The sequence below is a fragment of the Leptonychotes weddellii genome, chromosome 6 (genome assembly GCF_054177405.1).
Source record: "Leptonychotes weddellii isolate Sample4059 chromosome 6, ASM5417740v2, whole genome shotgun sequence".
Classification (NCBI taxonomy): domain Eukaryota; kingdom Metazoa; phylum Chordata; class Mammalia; order Carnivora; family Phocidae; genus Leptonychotes; species Leptonychotes weddellii.
This window is the reverse complement of record NC_138374.1, coordinates 38739676-38755672: the sequence shown is the minus strand read 5'-3', so window position 1 is coordinate 38755672 and position 15997 is coordinate 38739676. Positions and strand designations below refer to the sequence as shown.

Here is a 15997-nt window from a genome sequence, read left to right as displayed (position 1 = left end):
CTCCCACAAGTATGTCTTCTGGGAAGGGTGAATGCATTTCAGGTCAAATAAACAAGCTTTCAGTTCAAAGGCTTTAGCAATGCTCTTTTCCAAGTAGACATATCTGGAAATATGTACATATATGTTATAGATATAACATACATATATACATAAATGTGTACATATTCATATATAACTTATAAATAATTTTTATATATATGTATATATATAACTTTTTTCTTACCATCTCTAAACACAGCATCCAGCACCAACCATATGGTTGGCATATGGTTGGTGCTTAATGTATACTTGATGGATGGATGGTGGATGGATGGAAGGATAAATGGATAGATGGATGAGGGGATGGGGAGGTGGAAGGGGGGAGGGGCAGATGGATGGAAGGATGGAGGGTGAGATGGATGAATGGACGGACAGACAGATGGACAGATGGATGGATGGAGGATGGATCTCTTGCTAAGAGGATATACACCGATCTTGGTTCCCCAAAAGAGAAAACAGTAGGAAGAAGAGACTGGCCACCTCCACTTTGACTTGGGAGAGAACTTCCTTTGTTCAAACACAACTTGCTTCTCATTTACAGCCTATTCAAAATGCCTTCTTGATCCCCACTTGGAGCTCCACCTTCTTTCACTCCTGTCCCTTCTCCTGGTCAGATTCTATGTCAGTACTTCTCCCTGTTGTAGGCAGACACTAACACCCTGTGTTGATCTGTGGCCCCGTCTCTGCTGTCCAACCTCAGCATCCTCACAGTTAGGTGATCTGCCAGGTTCACTGGTGGGGATGCAAAGAGAGGGAACTACCCTTCCAGTCTTGTCTGGAGACTGGAGATAGGACCTTTGGGGGAAAGATCAAGAGCAGATAGTAGAAAGGCAGACTCTGCTTGGGGCTCCATCTGAGTCCTGACAGACATAAGGCAAGCCTTTTCTCAGGAGAGGTGGGTGGAGACCAAGTGTCAGGGCTTGGTCACGATGAGCCCCTGGACCAAGAGGAGTGGTCTGGAAGGAGAGAGACTCCCAGCTGCATGAACACTCACTCACTGTTGGGCTCAAGGGGCTAACAGCCCAAGCTGAGCTCCAGGCCACAGGGACAGAGAAAAGGGGCCTGGTTTGAAGGAATCCTTGCCTCTCTCCCTCACTTCTCAGTTAAGGCACAGCACAGAGCTCATTGACAGAAGACAGACAAGCAGAACAGGTACTGTCACTATTTAAACCTTCATCCCCTCTGGCTGGCCTAGGGCCATTGCAGCACAAAAGTGACAAGGAACCAAAAAAAGCATTTCAGGTGAAAGTAGACCTGAGAAGCAGAAGACAGAACAAAGTTTGAAGCCAAGGACATGGCAGAATAAAGACCTGGATGCAAAGCAAAAGGCCTGGAACCAGGTCAGAGATGCCAGAGGGAGTAAAGTCAGAGGCAAACAAAAGCCAGAGGCAGGCAAGGGGCCTGAGGCTGGAGCCTGTGGCCTCCATCCTAGATGGGGACAGAGATGGAATGGAGCCCAGCTAGTTCAGTTCACCACCCTAGAGATGTATGCCTGATTCCTCTTTCAATGCCACACCATACGACTCCGACTCAACTGTGTCTGCAGCTCAGCGGGGTGGCCTGGCAGGATGAGCAAGAGCTTTGGATTCATCCTAACCTGGGCCAGCTTTGTTCACTGCCATTCATTCCTCCAGTGCATGGATCTAGCAAGTGCTAGATCTAGTAAATGCTTACTGAATGGGTGACTTGAATCTCCACTTGCACTCACATGTTGAACAAGCCTTTTAATGCTCTGGATTCATCTCAGTGACAATCAAATCCAATGGATCAATGCCCCCGGAGAGGGGCAGTGGGGGTGGCCCCGACTTACTTGCCTGAGAAATGTGGATGGTAGTACTCCTGTGTGCCAGGTACTGTCCTAAGCTCTCTGTATGCTTCATTTTTGGGGGGAGCAGAGATAGGAAGAAGTGGAGGCGGGGGAATAAAGGATCTACACAGGCTCCTAACTTCAATGTGGATGGTCTGAGAGCTCCTCCAGGGTGTCCCGTCTCTGAGCCCAGCACAGGTCTGGTACACAGAAGCCTCAGGACCACGGGAAACCGAACTTGTACCTGCCAATACCATTCACCCTCTCCTCCAGTGCCCCTTGGTCTGAAAGCTTTTCAAGGGCGAGCAGGAGTCATATCTGGATTTTGCAGCTGGTGGCTGGAAAGTCTGAGCAAGGATCCCCCTGAGCGTTACATGCCCAGCTTGGCCCTAAAGCTGCTCGCCTGGACACGTGTCCCTGGTCTCCTCCTGCCCCAGCAATGAAGTCACAGCTGCCACCGCCCCGGGCCTGAGCCAGGCCTTCCGGGGCTGCATGGGCTGAGGCGCTACAGAGCTGCCTGTTATGGGGAAGGCCACTTCTCTACCCCCGGCGTGTTCCATAAAAGGTACCAACATAGGAAGGTCCAGAGTGGGGGCCTCACTATGCCCTGACTCGGGTTCCTGAAAGGGAGGTGGCTTGGCCCACTGCAGGGGAAGGTCTGACATTGGCACTGCAGGGCTGGCTCAGCCATAGGGGCCTTCCGCACAGCCCGTCCTGCAGTGAGACCATCCAGGTGGGCAGGAGAAAAGGCGAGGCAGGCAGAGATGACTAGAACAGGGGCAGCTGCGGCCCAGCCCAGGGGGAAAGCACCATGTTCTACACTCTGCCACCTGTTACCTGCCCCTGCCCAGACTTAGGGGTTTCAATCCCAGGGACGCCTCCTTATGTCCTCTCTAAGTGATGACCTACCACAACCACAGCATGGCTCAGCTACCCTCATTTCTCCCTAGAGAAACAGTAACCACTGCTTACCTCATCTCCCAGCCCTGGGCGCTCCCCCCCCGCCCAGAGTTGTCTCTCTTGGAGGCACATCCTACCCTGACACATCGCCCAGTACTACACCCCCATCCTTAGTACCCTGGCGGCTACCCTCTGCTCTGACTGAAATCTAACACTTCTCGCCTCCCACCCCTCCCCTCAGACACACTGAACTCCGCCCCTGCTCTCCTGGGCCTCTGGGTTTCTGCATATGCCATTTTTTCTAACCGGTACATGCTACAGAATAGAGATGAAACATCCCCATTTATTTAGAGTTTGTGGGAATTAAAGAGAGAGCTTTTGTGAAATGTCTAACACAGGAATTGGCACATAAGTGCGTAATGAGTGTTTGTGGAATTAATGAATGTTAAATGAATAGATTTAAATCTGTTCTTAGGAAAAAAAAACACCAAGGTAAAGATACATCAAGGTATTTGCAAAGAGAATGCTTCTTAGAATATGACTTAGAATAGAGGATAGAGGCCACACTGGGAAAAGGGTATAGGAGCTCTGGAACGATTATGTTCCATGGGGAATTGTCCATCTCCAATCAGAATCTGGGGTATGCATTTCCAGGAGATTGGGGAGTGGGTGGAGGAGGGGATCCTGGCAAGGCTTGCATTTCCAAAGCCAATAAGCTATGCAGGAAGTGGGTCCTCAGGAGGGAAATGGGAAAGGTGAGGACACAATTCCGGGAGGTAGAGGACAGAATTTGGCCAGGAGCTCTTGACTGGGGCTTGCAAGCTCTTGAGAAACCCAGGTAGACCCTCCTGGCTGCTGGATAACCAAAGACCAATCGCATGAAGCCAACTGAGGACCCAGGATGGAAAAACAGATTTTATTTTTTTAAGAGTTAGCACCAGAACCCCTACTACATCAGTAACTGTATTTTATTTAGGAAAATGCCTGTGTCAGCACAAACAAAGGCTACCAGTAAAATTGTTAAGTTGATCTTCATGAAAAAATAAGGAGAATTTACTTTGGAGTCAAGACCCAGAGAATGAAAATAGAGGATGGATAGGGAGGCCAGCAGGAAAGAGAGGGTGGAGCCTGAGGGGGAGGGGACAAGCAGGGAACATTCCCCAGCAGGAGGGGACTTAGGACCTCACAGGCAGTTTGTGCCACTACAATTCCAATACCCCACCCTGCCCCCACCACATGTGACAGCATCTTTGAGACTTGGATTTGTCCGTGAAGCCAAGAAAGGCACTGATTTCGCATCTGGGTCAGCCCTGAGTGAGGTGCAGGCCGCCCCATCAGAAGCCCGGATGATCCGTTTACTTACCTGAGTCCCCAGAAGTAGGATTAGGGTGCGGAGAAATGAAAATATAAGCCCCCCTGGGAAATACGCTAAGCTCTTCAGGAGAGCTATCTTCTTCTGATCCTATCTGGACCCCAGCAGGCAGATACCTGTGCCCACCTCCCTCAGACCGGAAGGGAGAGGCCCCTGACGGACGACGGCCCTGCTGTGTAGCCGGCTGTCTGCCCTCCTGGCGCTCAGTGCATGTTTCCCTGTAGTAAATCTGAGGGTGCTCCAGCCTTGTCTCCATTATACTCCAGGGCCCAGGGAATTGTTGCGCCTTCACATTATCAAGGGAAGAGTCGTGCTTGAAGGCAAAGCAAGATGAATGGCAGGCCAGGGTCACAGCCACACCAGCTGCATCTCGACACCAGACCATTATCCACCCCACACCGAAGATAGAAACCTAAGGAATGTTTTCATTAAGAAAGCCTGCATTTCCTCCAGGCTTCTAAGGAGCCCAGTGTTCTCTTCCCTCCATCATTAATCAAGCCAAGAGGACTGTTCAGGGGGACTGCACAGGGGCAAACAGCAGGAACTGACCTCTGACCAGATCCTCAGCCAGGCTCTGGTCATCCAGCAAGGTCACACAAGCAGCCGGCACAGGGTCCAGCTGGGAGGACGAGCTGACGCCCAGATGTCACAGCCTGAGAAATCCATATGCAGGCAAGGCCTTTCTGGCAAACTGCTGCCAGACCCACCCCCCCACATCCTGAGAGACGGCACCACAGCCCGGCCTGAGGAGGGAGCAGATGGTGGCAAAGGGGATGGGGAGCTCTGCTCACCACCGAAGCCCAGGGGGTGGCGCACAGGGTGGGGGAGGGGCAGTGGTCCACGCCCGAGGCTCTCTGGGCTCCAGACGCGCATGTGGCCCTGTGCCCCCAGAACAGCAAGCGGTTGCAGCCAGAAAGACCTGTGCAATGGTCTCTGACAATGTCAGTGAGGCTCGTGCTCCGCCGTGTGCCCATCAGGCTTCCTGACTGACGGCTGCTATATGTTCCATCTGAGCATTTAGGGTGAAAAAAGGAAACCAGTGAAAGTGACGTGAAGTCCAAGGTAGCTATGGTGTGGGGTGGCTCACTGTCACTCCAGAGGAAAGGATTCTACTGACAGGTTGACAAACAACTTGGAGCCAGAGAAGAACACAGAAAGCCCTCAAGAAATAGGGACAGGTGGGGAGAGGGAGTTCTGAAATGTTTTAACAGACTCAGTGAGGGAATCGTGAATCCATCTATCAAGCCATTCGACACTTTTAAAATGCACAAAGAGGAGAAATTCCAACTTGAGGGGCATTTTATAATAATACCGCATTAGTCCCCACAGCCTAATTCTAGGATCAGGCTCCACGGTGACCAGACAACACAGCTCATATCATGTGCCTGTCCCCCTTTGGAAACCCACTGGAATATAAATGGGGTGGCACTGTCACAGTATGTCTGTTACTTCCATTGCAGCCCTGAAGTCACCGGACGGTGCGTTCCAAAGACGGAGTACTTTCCAGATTCCCCTCTGAGCAAGGTTGTCTGCGAAATCTTAGCAGAGTTTCAAGGTTCTTAGAGACTGGTTATCACTTTTATTACTGGCTGAGTCAGACAAGCCCTAAACTAAGTTGCCAAGAAAACAAGAGTGAGAAACACCCAAATGAGACAGTGCTTTGTAGGGGAAAATAAACAAGAGCACACTGGTGAATGCAATGCTTTTGGAGCTACAAGAAGTCACTTATTTAGGTATTTTTCCTCCAAGGGACTTTCTTTGTACTAAATAGGAACCAAATTGATTTGCTATAAGAGGGTTGGCTTGGCTCTGGAGCACAGGAAGCCCTGGCCACGGGCCTAATAGAAGAGGACAGAGTTTCTGAGACCAGCTCAGTGGAGAAGCCAAGAGATAGACGATCTGGTAAAAACTCCCCATTCATGATGGTCCTCAGGAAAACTTCTAACCCAGAATTATTGTCCCAAGAGCAGCCGTCTGGGGGGAGAACTAAAAGATGGACTTGAGAACTCCATTTCCAAAAGGATTTTCATTAATTCCATCAAGACAAAGTTAATAATCATGACACAAATGTTTTATTTTTTCTTGAGTTAGTTGTTCTAAACATGTCTTCTCGATAAATCTCACAGCTAGAGGCTAGTAGAAATTAGTTTGTCTTCTATACTGTCATTAAGAAATAAAGAAGTGGTAATAGCTACTAAGGAAACTCAAAGAGAATGGCTTGTAAATGAGATGAATCTAGGAGCTGCCCAAATGGTCCTTGGGCGGGATGAGGAAGTAAATCCGCATTTCCCTCTCGTCACACCCCCACTCAAGGCAGAAGCAACAAATGGAGACAGATTCCTTTAATAAAGTGCTCTATTTATAGATATATAAAGACTTCTAGAAACAGTTTAACTTGTGTTAAGACCTGCATTATTAACAGATCCAGCCCATCAGTCCTTATGGAGGGTCTCCAATGAGCAAGGTCTTGTAGGGAGGGCTAAGTGGGTCTCCCGGACATGCCTCTCCTCTCCCACACAAGGCAGCTTTGATGGAGTGCCTGCGGGAGTGACGTGGACAGTAAGTGGTGCACGAAGCCCGTGAGATGGGGCTGGACCCATGGGACCCACTCTCCCACCCACTGTGATGCTTTGCAAGAGCATGCTCAGGAAAGACAAGTGGACTATACCTTACAAAAAAAAAATGAGGCCATGGTCGGCCTTTCGGCAGACACTGAACGCACCTGACCACCTCCTCTGTAATGACACAGTTAATAGCTCAGTCTTGTCCTAGATGCTCTCTGTATGCTCCCTCATTTAATTTTCATTATGTCTCTAGGGAGAGACACTTTACCTTCCAATCTACAGAACAGGAAACTGAGGCACAAAATGACAAATAGGTAATGATAATTAAATAATTCAGTAGGAGCTAGAGTTACTGGGATTGGAACCCAGGAGATGTGGCTCTTGTGCTGCAGCTGCTATTGCTACTATTACCATTACTGCCCTGCTACTGCCACCGCCGCTACCACTAATGCTGTGCTGCTGCTAGTACTATTACTGCACTGCTACTACTGCTAGTTACTAGCACTGCTATTGCTACTACTACTAGTACTGTTACTGCACTGTTACTACTGCTACTGTTGCTGCTGCTACTACTACTACTAGTAGTAGTCCTGTTACTGCGCTGTTACTACTGCTACTATTGCTGCTGCTACCAGTAGTAGTAGTACTGTTACTGCACTGTTACTACTGCTACTGTTGCTGCTGCTGCTACTACTAGTAGTAGTACTGTTACTGCACTGTTACTACTGCTACTGTTGCTGCTGCTGCTACTAGTAGTAGTAGTACTGTTACTGCACTGTTACTACTGCTACCGTTACTACTGCTGCTACTACTAGTAGTAGTACTGTTACTGCACTGTTACTACTGCTACCGTTGCTGCTGCTGCTACTACTAGTAGTAGTACTGTTACTGCACTGTTACTACTGCTACTGTTGCTCCTGCTGCTACTACTAGTAGTAGTACTGTTACTGCACTGTTACTACTGCTACCGTTACTGCTGCTGCTACTAGTAGTAGTAGTACTGTTACTGCACTGTTACTACTGCTACTGTTGCTGCTGCTGCTACTACTAGTAGTAGTACTGTTATTGCACTGTTACTACTGCTACCATTACTACTGCTGCTACTAGTAGTAGTAGTACTGTTACTGCACTGTTACTACTGCTACTGCGGTTGTTGCTGCTGCCACTGCTGCTACCGCTACTCCCCCCGCCACAGGATCTCTGTGATGTCACTCTTCCATCTTGCTCTTGATGTAGTGCCTGCGTGTCAGCAGGAACAGACAGAGGTAGGCAGGTGGCCAGGGTTCTTGGTCTGATACTGCATTTACCACATTTGATGATAACTAGCCACACACCTCAGAGCCATGCCTCTGTTTACCCTCTTAACGGCTGTGGGTCATTTGAGTACGCCCTCCACTGGATTCCTCATCCGTCCTTCCAGTCTCCTTTTCTCTCCTGTCCTCCGGGATGCATTCTTTGCATCTAGGGTGTCTGACGTGCCCCCAAAGAGCCCAACCACACCTTTTAGTCCATGATAAAACAAGTGATCAGAGGCCTTGATGAGAAGTACTTCCCCTCTCCTGCCACCCACAACCCATGCAGCGTGTACTTGTGCACTGGAAGGGGCCCCTCCCGTGCTCCTCAAGGAGAAGGAGTGCAGTGTGACCAGGCAAGAACTGAAAAAATTGATGGGGCAATGGGGCGGGGTGGGGGCAAGGCTGGAGAAGAATGAAGACCTTCAAGGAGAGAAAGCCTGAGGAGACGTCCTGGGAGTAAGACCCTCCCCGGGTCTGGCCACACAGAGAGTGACAGGGTGCCCTCACCCTCCTGCCCCAGGTGAGGATATGGGGTTGGGCACACACTGCTTGAGCAACATCATCTTGCTCTACTCCCATCCATCTAGACAGTGGGGGTGGTAAATAGAGGCCCGGGGAGGGGGACTTACTTGCTTCTGACTTCTTCTTCTAAGCTCTAGAGAGGAGGAAGGCAGAGCAGGCCAGCAGCATCCAAAAATCTAAAATCTCATATTAAGCACCTTCCACCCCTGGCCCATATGCCCAGGGCTCTCGAGTCCATGGGCCCTGCAGGGGCCTTTGTCCACTCTCTTGGCCAACCCTTCACCACCTTAGAAAGCCCTCAGACATTGTGGTGTCCCCCTGGGACAGTGTATATGGGGGCAGTGGGAATTACTCCAGCTAAAATCTGTGTCTGCTACGTTTCCTCATCAACCAAGAATATATTTCTAGTATTTACCATCTGTTGCGGCACGTTTCCTTCCCCCCTCCCTAAATATAAGATTTCAGAATGGATATGATGCTCTGGCAGATTACACAGGTACCCAGCCCACTGCAGAGATGCTAACAATCCCCCTCCCCAAAATGTGTACCCCCTGATAAGGTAATACCAAAATGTCCTGGGATGGAACTGATACTCAGGTGGCAGATACAGCATGTCTGTCCTGAACCCTCATTTCTACTCCTCATGCCTGGCTAGATAAAGAAGGTGTAATTATTTTCAAATGGTGAATGGCAAGCATATCACATGCACAAATTTCTGGGCAATTTTCGCAAACCCAATAGGGAGAAATTTCCTTCTGTTATGTGTCACCCACCAAGCATCAAATGAAAGTTTTCTTAAAGATTTTATTTATTTATTTGAGAGAGAGAGCATGAGTGAGAGGGAGACGAAGACACCATCTGAAGCAGACTCTGCACTGAGCACAGAGCCTGACATGGGCTTGATCCCAAAACCGTGAGATCATAACCTGAGCCGAAACCAAGAGTCGGACGCTTAACCACCTGAGCCATGCAGGTGCCCCCATATGAAAGTTTTCTTATGCACAATATTCTTAATGGAGAAGTGCATTCTGGGCTGCCAGTGGACAGTCTCCACTGTGCTTCATTGTTATTCGCAAACACCTGGAGAAAAAACCACCTCTCACAATTGGTACACAACTCCACATCGTACTCCCTGGCCCCGAGAGAAGCTAACACTGATTGCGTATATGGCACAAGGTGTGGTAGAAGCACTATCCAGAAACACTGTAGCTGTTGCCTTGGAAGGAATGCAATAGCTAGGCATGTAGTGGTCCTACCCTCTTGCCTCTCCCTGTTCAGCTCTCCAGCAGTGTCCCGGTTGACCTAAACCTTAGCACTCAGCAGATGAGCTGGGACAGTCCCTAGTTGTTTCACAAGAGCTATGTCTGTATTATTGACTTCCTACAGGGAAAACCCTAAAAGCAGATTCAAAATGATGACTCCCCATCCCCAATCCCACCAAGCGAATCCATCACCCACAAAGTAGTCAGCACAGAAGCCTAAGAGACAGTAATCTCTTTCGTCCCTGAACATGTAACTTTTAAATACAAGAGGCACCCAGTGAGCTAATAGGCCCTGTCTGCTGACAACAGGCATAATTGCCTGCTAATGCTGCTCAGAGGCACTGACCAGTTGACTGGTTTCAATTTTAGCAAATGACAGGGTTCTAGTAATTAAAGTTGGTGGGCAACAGTGCTCAGCTGAAGCTGAGGCATATCTTTGCCCATTGCCCGCAGCAGGCCAAGGGCACAGGTGAGACCCCCCCCCTTCTGGAGGGAGCTCAGGAGGGGAGTACTGACCTGCAGCATCTGGAGGTAGCCTTCCTGGGGGTCACAGAGCAGGGAGGAGATGCGGTGGTTGTTCCTCATGCATTTCTGGTTGTCCTTTGCAGATGGGAAAATCTGCCGGACCACGGTCATCCTGCCAAGGGCGCTGTGTACCAGATCCAGGATCTCCGGGTCGCTGATTTCCTGGGAAGAAAACCGGACCCATGCTTACTCCTGAACTATGTCTGCAAAAGACCCCTCAGGAGGTGTTGATGGCCAACAGTCCGAATAGCTGGTGCCAAAGGGATCAAGGGATTGGGCCCACGTCATGCAGTTCATTAGTTGGTTATTTATAAATAATACTCACTAACCCTAAAATGCAAACAGGATTATTCAACAGCTTTCCTGAAGGCCAGAAAAAGATATCTGGCAGTCAAACCACCAATGCATTGGTTTCCATGGGGTCAAGCTCTGAGGAACCCATGCTGTCAAATGTCATGGTAGGCATCAGCTGGAAGTAAAAGCTAAATTTCCTAATGGCGGTCATCTACCTGAGAGAAACAAACCTGGTTTTCTCTGACAAAAATGTAGTAAGTTTCCCTTAGTTCTTTAATAATTAGATTTGCTTTTTTTTTCCTTAAGATCTATATGCAAATTTTGAAAATATATCCACTCATTCATTCACTCATTCATTGCACAGAAACCTACCCAATATCTCCTGTGTGGTTTGTTCTGTATTAAGCCCTGGGGAGATGGCCTAACCCCACCCAGTAAAGCTCAAGGTCTTCATAGCATGAAATACGCTGAGTGCTGCCATAAGGAAATCTAGGGGCCAGGGAAACCCATTGTGGTTCCATGGTGGATGTCTGCTAAGCTCTCTACACACATTATCTCGTTTGGTGCTCACAACTCCAGGAATTCCATGAGGTAAATCCTATTGTTATCCCATTTTCACTGAGCACTTGCAAGCAGAGAAACAGTAAAGGCAGCGGGCCACAGGGGCTCCTTCCAGGACGAGGCTGAAGTTCAGCACTGAAGCTGAACCTGAAGGATGAACTTGTTAGGCGAAGTGCCCGTAAGTGTTATGTGGGGCAGGGGCAATGCAGAGCTGAGTTGGTGGCAGTGCTGCTGCTGAAGAAGGAGGCTGGCAGCGGGGGACATCCTGTGGCACAGGGTTTCCAGCAGAGGCAGCAGGGCAGGTGAAATCCACCCCCACCTGCCCCCACTCCAGGCTTCCCCTGCAGAAAAGAGGAGTGGTCAGAGGCAGCCCCGGCACTGTGGGCTTGCCAGGGGGAGACAAGACAACAAGAAAGTAACAAAACTGTTTCAAGGCTAGGAGCAACACAGGAATGACAAAAAATACAAATTAACATAAATCAAGGATATTGGAGGGGGAGTCAAGTTCAGAAAAGTTCTTGTCTTGTTTACTGTCTCTCAAACGTGGCTAAATCGGTGGTTGGTTGCAAGTCAAGATTTTAACTGTGAATAACTATGTCTTAAAATAGGTCTTAAATCTTCTTTGCAGATGATACATTCTAGCTTTGAGATGATGAATTGATATAAATGGAGGTAAGAAGGTTAGAAATCACTTAAACCAGAACATAACATGTTGAAGGGTGAACTGTTAAACTATCTATTCCAGGAACTGTCTTAGGAACCTGATGTGAGCAAGAAGACTGGCCAGTTGAAACCATATGTGGATCTGGGAGAAAGGAAGACAGTAAGACTAGTATCCTTTTAGATACAGTAAGACTTGTATTCTTTTAGATAGTTCCCATGAATGTGGAATTGCAGTAATCTCAAAAAAATTAAAGTGGATCTGGGGTTGAACCACTAATCTGTATTTCAGACAAAACACTGTTTAAGGGAAGGTGATCTTGTTGGATTGGGATCAATAGACCAGAGGTGGGGAAAGTACAAAGTGTTCACATCTCAGGGCTACCAGGTGAATGAGGCCAGAATGAACTAGGCTTCAGGAACCACAGCAGAAGCAGAGATCATAGCTGAGCAGGATGTTTGTGCTCTGCTCTTAGCTGCCCTGCTAACAGAGGCCCTGCCCTGAGCATAGGACAGTGGGGTGAGGGAAATCACATTCTGATCTAACAGTAAATAGGACTGTGGGAAAGGGCAAGGATGGACTAGTTAGCTCTCCTTGGACAAGGAATATGGAGAATTGGGGGAGGAAATTATTTTTATCTCGAAAAACAGAAAAACCATAAGGTCAGGAAGAACATAATTTGAATTATGCACAAGGGGGTTAATCAGAGCCCACACACCTTGGAGAGGAAATGGGGAGGTCACAAACCTTTTGTTTTTCTCACTTACTCTTTAATGGCAGAGCCACTGTAAAAGCTCTTTTATTAAACCTTTCCTGCATTCTCAACTTCCTGGCTGGTCAGTGGCACGGAGCACTCCCCACTGCATCCCGAGCAGGACCCTGAAACTCTGTAGGGAGCCTGACTTACATGGTGCACAGTACCTTTCTGGAAAGCACAGCCATCATCTTCCCCGGCAACCTGCAGCAGAACCTGGGGTGAGTGGCTAAGTGAGCCAAGAGCAGCCACAACATAATCAGGGTGTTGGGGGGGTAGGGCTTTGCCCCTGCCCCCACTGCTGTGGTCCCTATACTGTTCTTTCTCCATTTTGCCTGCCCAGAACTCCTTGCAAACTTGGCACAGCTCAACCCTACCCATTAGCTACCTTAGTGAGGATCTCTGCAGACCCCGCCTCCTATGGCCCAGTTCTCATCCAATCACTCTGGGTCAAAGCACACACACCGTCTCCCAGTGCACTCTTCCCTGCCCCCTGCACTTCTGGGCCCATCCTTAGCATCCAGTACAGAGACAGTTCCAATCCAAATCTAAGAATCCACAGAAACAATTCCCCCAGATCCCTTGGGGGCAATGAAAGGGTCATCTCTTCTCCCAGGGATGTGTCTTTCCCCTCGGAAAATTCCAACCCTGCAACATCAGTCAGTTCCACAGTAGCTCTGTGCCAGGACCTGTTGGGCTGTGCTGTTGGTCCCCCTGGGTCCCTTCAGTATCACAGGGCTACCCACAGGGATCCACTCACTCCCTGCTTGCTGCTATCAGCCGCTGCCTCCTGGCTTCCCACCAGGTCAGCCTCTGGACCGATGTGAAGACATCCAACGTGTGGGCCTTCCTCTGGATGCAGAGGGCAATCCAAGCAGCGAATATATACAACCCACTTGGAGAACAAACACTCCCTTTGTCCCAGTTGACCATTCCTTCCAGATAGCGCTGCTGATGAGCAGCAGAAGAAAGACAATGTGTATATACCATGTGACCTGCACTACCCTCACTCAAGTTTGCGAGTCTGCAGCGGCAGCAATAACGCATCATATCCAGATGCCAACTGGGATACAAAGGCTTGAAATAAATCTCACCTTTATGACTTTGTAAGTTTATACTGTGAAATTGATCTTAGGCACAAACATTACATTAAGTATGAATAATAAAAGGATCAGTGTGCCTTCTGTCAAGCTAAGAAATAAAGTATATCCTGCATCTTGGTTGGATGCCTCCTCCCCAAATGCTTACCCCTTCCTCCTCACCAGCAGCTAACTTTGTCATGCTATGACTTATGTATGTAGCCCAAATAATGTATAACTTTGTCTTATACATTTTATTGAGCTTTGGGCAGGTGAAACTGTCTGCATGCCCCCCTGCAATTGTGTTTTAACGTAGTCATTCTCAAACTTTGCTGTGTATCTGCATTACCTTGGGAACTCGATAAAAACAGAGGTCTAACCCTGTCCCACTTCAGCAAGCAAAGCCTCTGTGTTCTCCTTGAGCTCTCCAGATAATTACAATACTCGTGAACATCCAGATAATTACAATACTCATGAACATTCAACATTTTGTAATCTGTCCACGGTGATGGGTACAGCTTAGTTGACTTATTTACACAACTGTACCCTATTGCCCTGTATGACTATGCCACCATTTATGTACCCTAGTGTTCCTTACCATTGGAATGTCTTTGTTTGCTATTACAAAGCTTCTGTGCACATTTTTCTTGTGCATGTGTTGGTGCACTTGTGTAAGAATTTCTCTAGGGTATATACCTAGAATTAGAAGTCCTCAATAGGAGAATATGAGTATGTTCAAATTCACAAAGGAATACCAAATTTCCAAAGTGGTTGCAACCATTTATGATCATGTGTGGTAAAGAGAGCTCCTACGCCCTTGCCTGCACCTGACATGATTGTAGGACTTCCTAATATTTGTCAACCTGGTGAGTAGGAATTGGTATATCGTTGGATTTTGATTCCACTTCTCTAATTCTTAATGGGTTAAATAGCTTTCATATATTTATTTATGAATCATTTGTGTTTCCTTTCTTGCACTTGTGTTTTTGTCCAGTTTCCACTGGGTTGGGTCTCTTGCATATCGATTTGTGGGACCTTTTTTTTTAAAATTCTAGATAATTCTGTCACATGTCATAAATATCTTCTCCACTTTCTAGAATGTTGGGCAGAACTGGTCTATACACTCATCTAACCTGGTGTTTTCTTTGTAGGAAGATTTTTATTACTGATTAAATTTCTTTTTTTATATAGGGATTTTGCTTGTTTCTCTTCCTTTGCCCTAAGTCATTTTTTCTTCTAAAAATACAGCCGTGTTGTCCAAAATTTCCAGTTGATTTGCCTATGTTGTTCACAATGTCTCTCTACTTCTTCACTCTCTCTAATGCATCTAATGCTACGTGCTCTCATCCACTGCTAACCATATTTATTTGTGCCTTCTCTTATTTTGATACTAGAAATTTATTTTATAATTTTTTTTTTTTTTAAGATTCATTTGAGAGAGAGACAGGGAGAGGAGAGCGGGAGAGGGTGAGCAGCAGGAGAGTGAGAGAGAGAATCCTAAGCAGACTCTGCACAGAGCGCAGAGCCCAACACAGGGCTTGATCCCATGACCCCAAGACTGCTACCCAAGCTGAAAACAAAAGTCAGACACTCAACCAAATGAGCAACCCTTAGGTACCCCTAAATCCTTTTCAAAAAGTAAGTTTTGGCTTAACTGATACTCTTATGAGTTTCTATGGTTTTCTATTTCACTAATTTCTACTCTTTATTATTTTTCTATTGTCTTTGGATTTATTAGGTAGCTATTTTTCCAACTTTTTAGGTATGAAGCTCAGCTGTGGAATCTTACACCTTTTGTCTTTTCTAAGAAAGTAAAGACAATAAATCTACACCCAAACATTGCTTTAACTGTGTCCCACAAGTTATACATATAAATTGTAGCAGCCTTTTTAAAATCCCATTTTGATTTATATTTCACCCATAAGTAATTTAGTACGGATTTTTCAAAAATTTCCTAACATGAGGGTATTCTTAGTATTTTCCTATTGATTTCTAACTTTAATGTACTGTGACCTGAGAACATGGATTGTATAAAGGTAATCCTTTAAAATGTATTGAGCTTTGCTTTGTGGCTTATCATGTGGTCAATTTGCGTGAATGTTTCGTGTGCATTCACCGTCCCGTTGTTGTAGGTTTCAGTGGCCTACTTTTAGGTCCATTAGATTAGGAATTAGTCTATTTCTGTCTGAATTCAGGCTATATTTTCAAAAGTTCAAAAAAACATATTTTCAGTGTTTTATTAGTTATGCATATGTGGAAGACTATAACTCCTTGCTGAATTGAATCTTTTACCATTATTTAGATATCCTCTTTATTTCTAGTAATTCATCTTGCCTCCTACTGTATCGTGTCTAATATTAAC

The 15997-nt window shown here is 47.1% G+C and overlaps 1 protein-coding gene across 1 annotated transcript in view; it reads right to left on the bottom strand.

The window, feature by feature from the left end:
• LOC102751156 (glutamate receptor ionotropic, delta-1-like) overlaps window positions 1–15997 on the bottom strand; it is a 199308-nt gene that overhangs the window by 153049 nt on the left and 30262 nt on the right. The window contains exon 3 of the mRNA XM_081823088.1: window positions 10278–10448. Within this exon, the coding sequence (XP_081679214.1) occupies window positions 10278–10448 (171 nt within the window). The remainder of the gene's footprint in view (window positions 1–10277; window positions 10449–15997) is intronic.